Source organism: Cricetulus griseus, assembly GCF_003668045.3.
Source record: "Cricetulus griseus strain 17A/GY chromosome 1 unlocalized genomic scaffold, alternate assembly CriGri-PICRH-1.0 chr1_1, whole genome shotgun sequence".
Taxonomy (NCBI): Eukaryota; Metazoa; Chordata; class Mammalia; order Rodentia; family Cricetidae; genus Cricetulus; species Cricetulus griseus.
In genome coordinates this window covers 154,976,941-154,990,665 of record NW_023276807.1, presented here as the reverse complement: position 1 = coordinate 154,990,665, position 13,725 = coordinate 154,976,941, and the positions used below count along the sequence as shown (strand labels likewise).

The following is a 13,725-nucleotide window of genomic DNA, read 5'->3' as shown; positions in this document are numbered from 1 at the left end:
ACTCAATGGCTGGGCGCGTCTCTAAGAAAACCTCATGTCACCCAATTATTTGCTGGCTAGGAACTCAACTGGAAAACTCAGCAATTCGTGTATGTACTGAGCATTCCATTTTAGTATTTTTTTCCCTGCTTTTTATTATGATGGTAAAATTTTTTTTCTTTCTTTTTTTTTTTTTTTTTTTGAGACAGTGTCACCACTGGGTAGCTTTGGCTGGCTTGGAGCAGGCATCCTACTTCTGCCTCCTGAGTGATCGGATTAAAGGCGTGCGTCATCACGCTGGACATTCTGCATTCTCCTGGTTTATAAAGAAATAGAATACTAGTCGAACAGATAAAGATGATTAAATCTTAATCCCGTAGAATTATGCCTAAGGAATAAAGGACGCAGACTAACACTGCGCAAACCAGAAACACTCGTTACTCTCAAAGTGGGTGTTTCGGCAGTGCGTGGGGACTGACTACATGCTACGCCTGTCTCGAGCGGAAGCAGCAGGGTCACAAGTGACAATCCCCTTGAGTGGAAACCGAAACTCAGAGCAGCAAGGCGGTTTGTTTGCCCCGCCTACCCACGCAGTTCCGGTTCCGATTGCTTGGAGCTCCACTCTCACAAGGGAAGAAGTCCCGTGCTAGCTGCTTGCTGCCCAGTGCCGCGTGGGAAAGGCGGGGCTTTTACACGTCATCTGTAGCGCGACTCTAGACGTCACCGCTTCGGCTGGGACCGTCAGGCGTGGCCTCAGGCCGGCGCATGCGCTCATCCTCCAGACGCGCGGGGTCCCCTGGGGCGCCGACCTAACTGGTCCTCGCAGTGGAATTGGCATGCTGTGGCGCTCGGGTCCCGGATGGCTCCGGACACTGTCCACCTTGCGGCTCCGGGCACTTGGGCTGCAGCCCGGCCAGAGTAACGCGCGGCTCCCTGCCCTCCCGGTATGGGCGGCCGCGTCGGTGTCGGCGGCCGCTCCAGGCGGATGGTACGAGGCCCTGGCAGCGTCGGCGCCCGTGCGCGCTGCGGAGGAAGTGCTGCTAGGTGCGCACGCCGCCACCGGCCTGCCCTGGTGGGGCAGCATCATGCTCAGCACCGTGGCCCTGCGCGGCGCTGTCACATTACCTCTGGCCGCCTATCAGCACTACATCCTGGCTAAGGTGAGGGGCGTCGGTTCCCGGGCAGCCTTCTTGTTGCTTTGCTAAAATAATTAGTATTGCGTGTGTTAAATGATGAGTGGTTGGTTACTCGAGTACCTTCCAGTTCATCCGACCGATCAGGTCTTTATATGAAATACAAGTGTTTCCTAAACTTTTGATTGAGACGAGTCTGCAGAAGAAATGGCACTGAGGAACCGGTAGCATTAGTAGTGACGTAAACGTTTTGACAGTGTCTGCAGCATTACTTGTCCCTAACTATTCTTACTGCTCTTTATTATTAGAAAGAATTTACTAAGTTAACCCTTTGCGGACTTGGATTGTCACTCTGGACCTACGATCTACGACCCTGTGTCTGTTAAAGTTGTGACCTTGACTTGGCCTTTTAGGGCTTCACTTTTTTCCTGTGGAATCGGTATAGCATTGTCTTTCCTTGGCTACCTAGTGATGTGAGATGAAGTTAGCACCAGTTATCTTGAGAAGTTGAAATTTCACAGAAGATTGTCGGCAAGGGAAGCAGCAACAGGACTAAGGCAGACAGTCACAGTGGGAATCCGTGGGATTTTAACGTAACAATTGAAGTGCTGTTTTCTCTACTACTGGCCTATCTAAGGAAGGAACATTAAGATCTGGGATGCAGTTTTCATTTAAGTCTCAAAATCCTATGAAGTAGTTATCATTTCAGAGTTATTTCAGGTTATGCACAGCCAGATAGAAGATATCACCAAGCACCCCTTAACCAAGAAGTTGCAGTTCATGCAAATCAGTGTGATTGCCCAGATAGGTGTACAAACTGGAATTTAAGTTTGTGACTAAAGATATTTTAAGCAAGCTAAATATCTTCTAATTACATTTTTCGGATTACAAATGAGATCAGTAAACATGACTTGTAAATAGTTGAGGGAACAGAATATATGAGCTTTATTGATTGTGCTGCTGTCAAATGACACTGACTTGATAGAGAACAGGAGAGGAAAGGGATTACTTGGCTTTCAGGTTATAGTCTGTCATGGAGGCACAACCGGACAGAAAGTGAAGCAGAAACCATAGTGGAAAACTGCTTACTGGCGTTTCTATATAGCCGCTCGAATGCCTAGGGGATGGTGGCCCACAGTGGACTGGGTTCTTCTATGTCAGTTAGTGATAAAAAAAAAAAACAAAAACAAAAAAACAACCCCGTAAGCTAATCTGATGGATGAAATTTCTTATTGAGCTCTTCTCTCCCGGATGGTGCCAAGTTGACAGCTGAAGCGAAGATAGCAGTGGTTATCAATAAATATCTTTTATGTGCTCATAAAAACAACTTTTTCTTTAGTTAGGTGGAAAACCTCCAACCAGAAATCAAAAACATCGCCAAGCACCTTAACCAAGAAGTTGCAGTTCGTGCACATCAGTTTGGTTGGTCCAAGAGAGTTGCCAGGTATGCAGTATTACGCCTGTAATCATGAAATGTATAAATACAGATTTAGGTATTCTCTCGATTGGTTCATTTATGTCATTCATACTAATAAATCATGTGTAGCATGTTTTATGTATCGGAGTGAAAACACATAAATGAAGAAACGGGCTTTATCCTAATTCCTGAGGAGCTGAATGGTCCTCCCATCTCAGCCTCCCAGTACTTGAACTCCTCATTCCCCTCCCCCCACAAGTGCTTGGATTACAGATGTGTGCTACCACATCTGACTTCTATTCTGGAGGACCCATTGAAAAGAGAGCCATGATCAGATAAAGATGGCAGTGAATTGAATACTGTGTTAAGGTTTGGTGTAAGTTTTGTGAAAGTTAAGGGTGCTGTGCATGTAAGTAGGTGTCAGTTTGCTGTATGGTGCATGTATTGTTCACACACACACACACACACACACACACCAGAAAATATGATAAATAAAATGTTTTTTTAAAATCTTACTGGCCAGAGATCATTAGAGACTAAAGCTGTAGTCTGACAGTGTCTAATAAAAGACTTTGTGCCTTCTGTTTGGTGGCTGTCCCCTTAACTGCTTATGATGGTTGAACCCTTCAGCATCCCTACAGAAGGGGTGTGTGTGCCATAGGGTGAAGCTCTTGCTAGTGGTCAGATGATGTTTCTCTTTGTTCCCTCACTTTAGGCTCACTTATCTAAAGAATATGCGGAGGCTTGTTTCAGATCTGTATGTTCGTGACAACTGCCATCCTTTCAAAGCCACTGTGTTAGTCTGGGTCCAGCTTCCAATGTGGATCTTCATATCCGTTGCCCTCCGGAACTTTAGCACAGGGGCAGCACACTCAGAAGGTAAAACCATTATAGAAATCCTCATCTCTCAAATTCTTTATTGCTGCATTCCAATAGAAAAAACAATTCTAGTCTCATAACTATCGTTTATTGTCTTTCTTACATTACGGAATTTAGAATCTTAATCATAAACAATCTATGTTGAGAAAACAAAACCAAAAAATTGCATATAAGTAGCTTGACTAACCAGTGCAGATCTTCAGGCTGTGTGCTTCTGATGTCTCTCAGCTGTCCTCAGGAATCCTGTTGTTTTGTGTTTAAACTGTCTCAGCAGGTGTTTCTGTTCAGGAGCAGTTAGCTGCTGGTGGGGTCCTGTGGTTTCCTGATCTCACTGCAGTGGACTCCACTTGGATTCTGCCTGTCTCCGTTGGTGTGGTCAATTTACTAATAGTGGAGGTTAGTGGTTAACATTTGGGTTTGTTGACCATTTAAGTCATTAGGGTTGTTGCTGCTGCTGCTCTGACATCATATGCACATATGCTTTGTTGGACATAGCTCTGAATTCTAATGTCAGATCAGCTCCTTTATGTCTCTGGGTGTTGGAATCCTTATTATTAAAGGAAGAACACTAAAGCCAGGCATGGCTGCTCATGTTTAGACCTAGCACTCAGGAAGCAGAGGCAGGAGAATCACAAATTCAAAGCCATCCTAGGCTACATAACAAGACCATCTCAAAAGACCAGGCCATGGGGGGGAAATAGTAATAAAAGTTGGGTGTGCTGGCTCTCCTTTAATCCCAGTGCTCAGGAGGCAGAGGCTGGCAGATCTCTGCAAGCTCAAGTCCAACCAGGGCTACATGGAGTGAGAACCGGTCTCCAAAAAATAAATTAAATAAATAAATAAATAAATAAATAAAATAAAAAGATTTAAATGCCTGGCCAGTCTGGTTTTAATCCACAATTGAATGGGATTTGTATACCTATTATGTGAATTTATTGGTAGAAAACCATAAGTAACCCACTGCCATTTTCTTAATAAATAACTTAGTATAATCATTTGAATTTTTTGATGAGATAACATAAAGGAACATACATGAAAAGTAGGATTTTTCATTTGTCTCGTCTGTTACCCATAGTGCTTCACTCAACAGTACACAGAAAGTATGCTTGTGATTTTATAAAGAGCTCATACATCTTGTCTGTAGCTAGCAGAGACCTACTTTTTAAGGCCCTGGTGCTAGGAATATAGTTCATTTGGTGGAATGATTGCCTCGTATTCCTGAGCCCAGGGATCTCTGCCCCAGCACTGGATGCACTGGGTGTAGTGGGGCCTGGCTGTAAGAGTGACAGAAGTTCAAGGTCATTTTCAGAAACACAGGGAGTTCTCTGCTACTTTAGGATAGGTGTGTCCCGGTGTAAAACAAAAGATGGGACTGGAGAGATAGCTTGGTGGTTAAGAGCACTGGCTGCTCTTGCACAGTCCTGGGCTCACTAAACAACATCCATGTGGTTGCTCACAACAGGCTTAACAAGTTCCAACTCCAACCCTAACACCCTCTTTTGAACCCCATAAGCACCACGCACACATGTGGCACACAGACGTGTGTAGGCAAAACACCCGTACACATTTTTTTTTTTTTAAAGAAAAAAAAAAAAAAAGAATCTAAAGCCATCAGTGAAATTTTGTTGAGGAAACATGCCATGTGCAGTGTAAATATTCTTCCTTAAGAGCACAGTACAGCTTCTTGGTTTGTGTCCGGTGACTATTTGGTAGACAGAAAGGGGTGATAAATAGAAGGCCTGAGTGAATTCCTGTTAGTGCTGTAGTCTTGTTCTAATGTCATCTAATGTCTGGTAAAATGTATAATTTGACAGTATTGTGTCCTGGGTTCCTCTGAACAGTTCACATGAATTATCTAATTCACAGATTAGCTCTGTGAGGACTATATTATTGCTACTTTATTTTAGGAAGGGAAGGTGGCACACAAGAGTTAAAACTCCTGTAAGGTTATGAATCTCTGGGAATTTAGGGCTGCCAGGTGTGGGGACACCTGTCTATAGTCTCATCACCTGGAGAGTTGTGGCAACATGATCCCTACACCGTGAGGGCCTGTCTCACAAAACCAACAGCAACATCAGGATTTCCCTTTGCAGTCACAGCCCCCATGCTTCACACACACACAGAAAGCCTAACCGTTCCTAGCCTTGGAGATAGATGGTTAGTTACATAAGTTCATTGGTGTTGAAATCGTGTTTAAGTGCTGGATATGGAGGCCACAGCCTTGTACACATAAGGTCAAGTGCTCTGCCATTTAACCACGGTGCCAACCCTTAAAGGTATTGGTGGAAGCTAGTCACAAATCAGCTTTTAGCAAGTTGTGGTGATACACACCTGTAATCCCAGCAGAGACAGTGTTTGAGGCTATCCCAATCTACTGAGTATGTTCCAGGCCAGTCAGAGATACATAATGAAACCCTATCTTAAAGCTGTCTCATGTAGCCTATCTTTCAAATCTGTAAGCCAAAATTGACCTTGAGTTGCTGTTCCAATGCAGATACCAGGATTTTAAGAGTGTTCCACAAAGCCTGGGCTTCAGTGTGTGTTTTAAAGTTTATCTGATTTAATGTGCATTTTAGTAATTATGGTTTGTGTATTCTACTTCAGATTTTTGCTCTCCAAAAGCTTTCAATGTCTCGTTTTCAAATGTATGTTACACACTTTGTCCGAGCTGTATCTGTGCTGATGATCCCGGTGGCTGCAACAGTTCCTTCTGTGAGTAACAGTAGTGTTGCATGTGGCCATGTTTAGCTTGCACGAAGCCTGGCATCCTGCTGTTTGGGGGCTGCCTTTTACCCACTTGACTCTTGCTGTTGAGGATGATTGTGTCACTATTGCCAGGATTGGTTGGTTCATCTTTCTCATAGATGTGTCCAGCTCTCCCGTCAAACTCCTTACTCCACTTCCTCTATTTTAATTTGACAGAGCACCTTGCATAGTCTAATACTTACCTATTTGACTAGCTAATACATTGAACAACTTCCATATAGACTGGGCCAAGGACTATAGCACTTAAAAAAGAAAACATTGCCAAGTCCATTTTGATTTGAATTGTGGTACTCCTTAACCTTGTACAGTGGGTTTGGTTCACTTGTCCCTGTTGATACTTAAGTAAGCCAATTACTTCAGTCCTTTGTATATTTCCCCCAGATAACTTTAGAAGTTGTCAGAAGCTGTGTCAGGGACATTTTCTTCTTTACTCGGGGCCAACATGAAGCCCTGAAGTAGAATCCAGTTGCCAGTAGTTCAGATTAGATGGGCAGAAAGTTGCAGTTTCTCAACAAGAAAATGAATTGTTATGTAGATGGCAGCTTATATTTCTGTCTGGATGCACCAGCCTGATGTTTAGGCACCCTGGTTTTATGCCAGACACTGAATGTGTCAGGGTACATGTGTAGATGTCACAAGATGGCCTCCTAGAGTCAGTTCTCTCCTACCATGTGGCTTCCAGGGATTGAACTCATATCTGGTTTGGTGGTAAGCACCTTTACCAGCTGGCCCATCTTGCCAGCCCTAGGCACTCTCAGTGTGTTTTTGTATATTGCCTTATAAATCTCCCGGTGATACAGTAAGGCAGGCACTGGTACAGTCTCCCACTTTAATGGGCCAGACAGTGATGGTGCACACCTTTAATTCCAGTGCTCAGTAGGCAGAGGCAGGTGGATCTCTGAGTTTGAGGCCAGCCTGGTCTGCAGAGTGAGTTCCATAACAGCCAGGGCTACACAGAGAAACCCTGTCTCAAAATGAAACAAACAAAACAATAAAAACCATCTCCCACTTTAGTGATGAGGACCCTGAAGCAAGAGGAGTTAGACAACTGATTTGGTTCTGTAGTCTGTAACTGCTGTGCTGATCAGCCTTTGATGTATTACTGCTGCCCTTGAGGTCTCACCTTAAACAAATGCAGATACTTACTATGGATCACATGCTGTGGGTAACCATTCTGTCCAAATGCAATCTCTCATAAGCCCTTTAAGGTCCCATTTTACAGATAGGAAAGTGAAGCAAAAGAAATAACCAGTACAAAGCCAAATAATAGTGAACAGGATTCAGACCTGGAGAGCTTCATCCCAGGCAGCCATGTGGTTTTGTTTCTGAGACCTTACTGCTTTCCGATGCCCACACAAAGCTTGAGACACACATATGTACAGGACACACATGTATGTACAGAAAAGCTGCAGGGCTTAGTTTGAAATGGCAGCCTGGGTTCTGTCACACAAGAAACCTGATGGTAAGTTGTCAACGAAGAAATCCTAGACGATAGGAAATAGTAGTTGTTGAGGAATTGGGAAAGACTAATAAAAGGGGGAAATGAAGCCTAGTAAGATTGCATGGGAAGTGACTACTTCCCCAGGCTCCCACCATCTATCTGCATAATCAGCTTGTCAGCACCTGTGGTGGGAAGAATATCCTCAGTTAAAGAAGGGAGGGTGATTCCTGGCCCTGTCTGTCTGGCCCTGTCCAGTCATGTCTGCTGAAAAACACTGTGATCTGCTTTTTGGTGTTGACACCCTTTCTTGCCTGGCCAGCCCCATTCACTATCTTGATGCTTGTTCAGAATGGTGCGGTGTTTATACTGAACCTCCCCCATACAGGAGCAGATGCTAACTGTCATGTACTCTCTCTAGTCTCTTGTTCTCTACTGGCTGTGCTCCAGCCTCATGGGCCTCTCCCAGAATCTGCTGCTCCGCTCCCCTGGATTCCGACAACTTTGCCGGATACCACCAACCAAGTCGGATTCAGAGACCCCTTACAAAGACCTCTCTGCTGCCTTTTGTGCCAAGTTCCTTTCAAGAAAATGACGACAGTACACTTCCAGTAACTCTGAAATTATTGGAAATGCCATTTTCAGTTTCATGTATTGACTGGGATAGCATTTAAATTGTCTTTAACTATTATGAAACCCTGTGGGAAAGATATAATTCAGATGTATTTGATATTTTACATGCTAGAAATAAATGTTCAATTGTGAAATGTAAAGATAAGCCATGATAGTGTTAGAAATAAATGTTCAGTTGTGAAGTGTTAAGGTAATCGAAGATGCCTGGCCTTGTTGATGCCATCATAGCTTTGCTGAGAACAGGATTAGATCCTGTGTGATCTGTGTCCAACTGTCCACACAATAAAGTTTTGTAAATTAAAGGCTCTGGAGAGATAATTCCTTTTTAAAAAGATTTTCTTTTATATTATGTATGTGTGTCTGTGGGGACCGGGGTATGTGCACCTGTGTGCAAGTGTCCACAGAGGCCAACAGTACCAGATCCCTCTGGACTTTAAGGAAGGCAACGTGTGTGCCGGGAACCAAACTCGGGACATTTGAAGATCAATGTATATATACTCATCACTGAGCCATCTCCCTAGACCTGCAGTGAGATACTCTTCACCTCTGAGCCAGTTAGCTCCAGCCCAAGTGAGGTAATTGCAACACTGCATTGGAGGCTGAGTGTAGGTCTGTTTGTGTATTTGAAAAGTCCGTATGGATTTGTCATAAAAGTCATGGGACTCAGAGTGTCCTTTGGCAAGTTTTAGTTAAGTAATCTAGTGGGGCATTGGAGAGGTGGCTTGCTGCTCTCACAGAGGACCCACACCAGGTGTCACCTGAAGTGTGTATGCAATCAGAAAGGCCACTATGTTATAAGGTGATTATTAACTTGTTTATTTGGAAGGATTCAATGCTCTTGGAATTAATACAGGAAAAGTTCATGGGTGATATAAACTGTGGCTTCAGCTGTTGGCTTGGTTTATTCAGAAAGATGACAGTTGTGGTTGATGTACTCAGGAATAAATTTGACAGGCATTTGAGAAAATTGCAGTTTTTCTGTTGTTAAAATGAGGAACCTGATTCTAAGAACCCTGAGACCTCAGGTGGTGAGGTGGTCGCAGCCCGGTCCTTTTCCTGGTGTCCCAGTGCCACTCTGCAGCTAGCTGCCTAGTTATGGTGAGGGGGTTAATGGGTACAGTCAGCCTTTACTTTTTGTAGATTGTTGTATTTAGAAATCTGTCTGCATCTAAAATGTATTCATGTCCCCAAATCATTGAGTCATTTGATAAATTAGTGGAATTTTGTTTTGTTTTGTTTTGAGGCAGGGTTTCTGTGTTGTCCTGGCTGTGCTGAAACTTGCTCTATAAACTAGACTGGCCTCAAGAAATCCACCTGCCTTTGCTTCCCAAGTGCTGGGACTAAAGGCAGGTGCCAGTACCACCTGCGGAATAAATGGAATTCAACATAGCTGGTGTTCAGTACAGTTCTATGCTTCCTTCACAGTTGTAACATCATGCTTTTTTCTTCTTTGTGCCCCCCCTTTCCTTTTTAAAAATTACTCTCTCTGTGTGTGTGTGTGTGTGTGTGTGTGTGTGCACATGCATTCATGCGTGCATGAGTGTGTGCACATGTTAATGATACATGTGCCACAGCAAGCATGTGAAGGTCAGAAGATAACTTATCACTCTCCTTCCCTCCTTCGGGTTCTCTGGAATCAAACTCCAATTGTAAGGTTTGGCAGCTGGTGCCTTTGCCCACTGAGCCATTTCTCTGGCCTTTTCTATTTAAAATGGCCACTAAGCGTCCTGTGGAAGTGGTCATCCAATGCTTTTATCGCCTAAGGGGCATGCATTAAGAAGGGTATGTACACAGATTACGGTGTTGGCAGAGCGCTCCATGTTACTGAACCAGCACTGTGTTTGTTTGTGGACAGAGACACCAGCAACTTGGAGGAACCTAACCATACATGTTACCTAGGAACAGTGATTCAGTTTGTTGGATAAAGAGAAGTGACTACTTGGCTACACAGATACATCTTCGTTTGTGATGTCACACATTTTCTTTTTTGGTAATATTACATTTGATAAACCCATTGTAAATTAAAAGTATTCTAAGTCTGGTCAGACCTAGTGGTACATGCCAGTAATCCCAGCACCCAAAAGGCCAAGGCAGAATTTTAGGTGGGGTTTCTCGTCCGTCCCAGCAGCCCATTCCCAAATAACCACACAGAGACTTTAATTATAAATGCTTTAATTATAAATAGCTTAGGCTTGTAACTAACTAGCTCTTACAACTTAAATTAACCCATATTTCTTACCTATACTCTACCATGTGGCTTCTTTGTTTGTTTTGAGTTTTTGAGACAGGGTTTCTCTGTGTAGCCCTGGCTGTCCTGGAACTCAATCTGTAGACCAGGCTGGCCTCAAATTTACAGAGATCCACCTGCTTCTGCCTCCTCGAGAGCTGGGATTAAAGGTGTGCTCTAACACGCTTGGCCAACTCCACCCTTCTTTCTAGTGACCTCTGGCTCTCAGTCTGGCTCTCCCACCTGACCTCTTTCTGGTTAGCTAATGGCCAGTTGGCTCTTTATTAACAATGAGAGCAACACCTCTTCACAATGTACAGAACAATTATTCCACAGCACAGGATTGCCACAAATCCACGGCCAACCTGACCTAGACAGTAGATAGAAAAACTTTAAAAAATATGGTTCCTTGTCCTAGGAAAACTGTTAAATTAGAAATCCCAAATATAGTGGTTTTTGTTTGTTTGTTTGTTTGTTTTTGCTTTTTTTGTTTTTCAAGACAGGGTTTATCTGTGTAGCTTTGGAGCCTATCCTGGCACTCACTCTGTAGACCAGGCTGGACTGAAACTCACAGAGATCCGACTGCCTCTGCCTCCCGAGTGCTGGGATTAAAGGCATGTGCCACCAACGCCCGGCCCAGATACAGTTTTTATTTAACAAATTTTAAAATAAGATGCTGAGCCATTGTAAACCAGCAACTGTCTGTGTTTGCTTGCACTTAAGGGATTGATATGTGCAATGTGTAGTAAAGACCCAAGGGGATTTCAGAACATGCTTGGCTGGTGCAAGAAGCTCAGCAGCCATTTGGTCTCCAGGTACTGGTTCTGTCATTTTCTTCAAGATGAGGGAAAGCTACTCACCCCACCTTTTTTTTTTTTTTTTTGTGCCTCACAACCATCTGTAATGACATTTGGTGCCCTCTTCTGGCATGCAGGGATATATGCAGGCAGAACACTGTATACATAATAAATAAATCTTAAAACATTTTTGGAGAAGTCAGAAGAGACACAGTTGCTTTCATTTACAAATATAACTCCGATTTTATATGCTCCTGTCTTTTTAGCAATGGTAAGAACTAAACTCTGGCACTGAGTGTGTCTCAGTGACATTGCACTTACACAGCGTGCACAGACCTGGGTTCCATCACCAGCACGCAGAACAAAACAAACCTAGAAATAAGGTAAGTGTTGTTATCTACAAGTAAGAGCTAAATAAGTGTTAATCATAATTGGAACCCTCTGGGGGCTCCTGTAGTAGGATCACAGAGCTTTAGGGCCAGCCTGGTCTATTTAGCAAGCCTGTGTCTCAAAAAACAGTCATGAAAACCTAAGCCTATATAGAGAAAAATCAATGGCAGGAACAAAAGCCCTACGTATGATTATGTTATTTCTGCCTTTTTAATAATGTTTGGTGGGTGGTGGGCTCAGAAACAATAGTATGTGTTATTCCAAGTTTTATACTCATGTGGAAAGTTTGATGATATTGCAAAGTTAAAGAACGATAAAGAACTTAAAATTTTGTTTTTATTTTTAAAATTAAGTGTGTATGTGTATGTAGGAGGAGGGCTGTGTACAGGGTGCAGTGCCCTAAGAGGCCAACAGGGGGCGTCAAACCCCCTGCATTTAGAATAACAAAAGGATTGTGAGCTGCTCACCATGGTTGGTGGGAATTGAGCTCAAGTTCGCTGTAAGAGGATTCTATACTCTTAACCACTTTCTAGTACACTTTTCCAGCACCCGAATTAGTTTTCTCAAAGAGAGAGAAGGTAAATATAAACCTTCTATTTATAGTCACAGTACATATTCCACCATTATACACAGATCGTAGATCACTTGACTTTGAAGTAGCATACACGGTACAGTATTTTAGAGAACGAGTTACTGGTGTTTCCTATCAGGGTAGAGTAGAGCCTTGATTCTACCAACACCTGGAAGCTGTTCCATCTGCAAAGCGGAGAGTCATCAAAAGCCAGAGAATAGCTAATTCAAGCAAGCAAGTAAGCCAAGAGGATGGCAGGCGAGAGCAGCAGAGCACCAGTACAATGTCCCTGGGCCCAGTGATCTTCAGCCAATTCATTCCAAAGGTAAAGGAATTAGAAAAAAATGAAACTTCAATAATTGAATTGCTCTTTTTTGTTTGTTTTTGAGACAAGGTTTCTCTTTGTAACAGCCCTGTCTTAGAACTCACTCTGTAGACCAGGCTGGCCTTTCCTCAAACTCACAGAGATCCACCTGCCTCTGCCTCCTGAGTGCTGGACTGGGATTAAAGTGTACCATTACCGCCTGGCTAAATCGCTCTTATTGCATTATTTTTGAGCATTTTGTTGTCCAGTTTATGGTTATGTGTGTTGTTTGTGTGGCCATCACAAATTCCTTTAATACAAACCACCGAGAAGATCATATTGGAGATATTTCTGTTTCACAGTTGTTTTGGTATCATTGACATTATAAGTCTATGTTTCTTGCCCTTTCTGTTTTCTAGGGATGGTGACCAAGGAAAAGGATTAATCCCACTAGAGGGTCTGTAATTCCAGGCTCAGAAAGTCAATTGTTTACATCTGCTGCACGTGGCTTTCTGCCATCCCAATTAAGAGCTATGTATAAAAGCCCTTGATCTTGATGACTGATAACCCTAAGAGCTATAAAATCTGGAAACATATTTTTTTTTTCCAGGAAGAGAATGGCCATGTAAACCCAAGTGTTAGCAGTCACCTAGGTTAAAGTAAAGTTATTCCTCTGCCTGCCTTGCCTACTGCTCAAAACGCTAACTCAGTGCTTTGCTGTGAGGCAACATTGACATAACTGCCCTAAGAGAATAGCAACAGACTGCATTCCTACGCAGGCTCTGCACACCTTCTTGACAGGCCAGGCGAGATGAGTTCTTCAAGCTCACTTTGCCTTTGATGACTTAGTCCTGTGCTGTTGGTGGTGTTTCAGAAATGCAGGACTTCTGGGTGTTTGGGAACAAAGACGCTGGTGGAAAACATGAAATAAAATTGAAAGTAAATGTTCCAAGAAAGCAAACAACTATTGTTTTATTGAAGGAAAAAATAAAGAGGCTTGTGTCGTTTCTAGATCTCAAAGTGCCAAAAATATCTTTTAAAACAGGTCACTATGGGAAAATACCTCATTTTGGTGTTGTCCGTTTAGAGATGTCACAGGCATGCTTTTGTTGCCTGATAAGGCAATTCTGATTCTTTGCCTTAGACAGAAATCTGGGAAGGCAGCATTGCATTTAATTTGGCTTTAGTTTT

At 43.1% G+C, this 13,725-nt stretch overlaps 1 protein-coding gene across 2 annotated transcripts; it reads left to right on the top strand.

Moving 5' to 3' along the window:
- The first annotated feature begins 736 nt into the window (after positions 1–736).
- Positions 737–8,550, top strand: LOC100768660 (cytochrome c oxidase assembly protein COX18, mitochondrial). Of its 2 annotated transcripts, none has more exons than XM_027388366.2 (6): positions 737–1,139; positions 2,456–2,556; positions 3,245–3,408; positions 3,680–3,804; positions 6,013–6,120; positions 8,034–8,550. In XM_027388366.2, exons 1-6 carry the CDS (start codon positions 816–818, stop codon positions 8,205–8,207), a joined length of 996 nt encoding a protein of 331 aa, XP_027244167.1. In that variant the 5' UTR covers positions 737–815; the 3' UTR covers positions 8,208–8,550. The 2 variants fall into 2 exon arrangements, with proteins under 2 accessions (XP_027244167.1, XP_027244168.1); XM_027388367.2 differs by having other exon boundaries at positions 739–1,139; positions 3,683–3,804.
- Positions 8,551–13,725: the final 5,175 nt, after the last annotated feature.

Excerpts from the sequence above, each read along its gene's own strand:
- LOC100768660 (XM_027388366.2), top strand. The coding sequence starts at position 816 with ATGCTGTGGCGCTCGGGTCCCGGATGGCTCCGGACACTGTCCACCTTG. Across the intron at positions 1,140-2,455 it reads AGCACTACATCCTGGCTAAG|GTGGAAAACCTCCAACCAGA; the intron begins GTGAGGGGCGTC and ends TTCTTTAGTTAG. Across the intron at positions 2,557-3,244 it reads TGGTCCAAGAGAGTTGCCAG|GCTCACTTATCTAAAGAATA; the intron begins GTATGCAGTATT and ends CCCTCACTTTAG.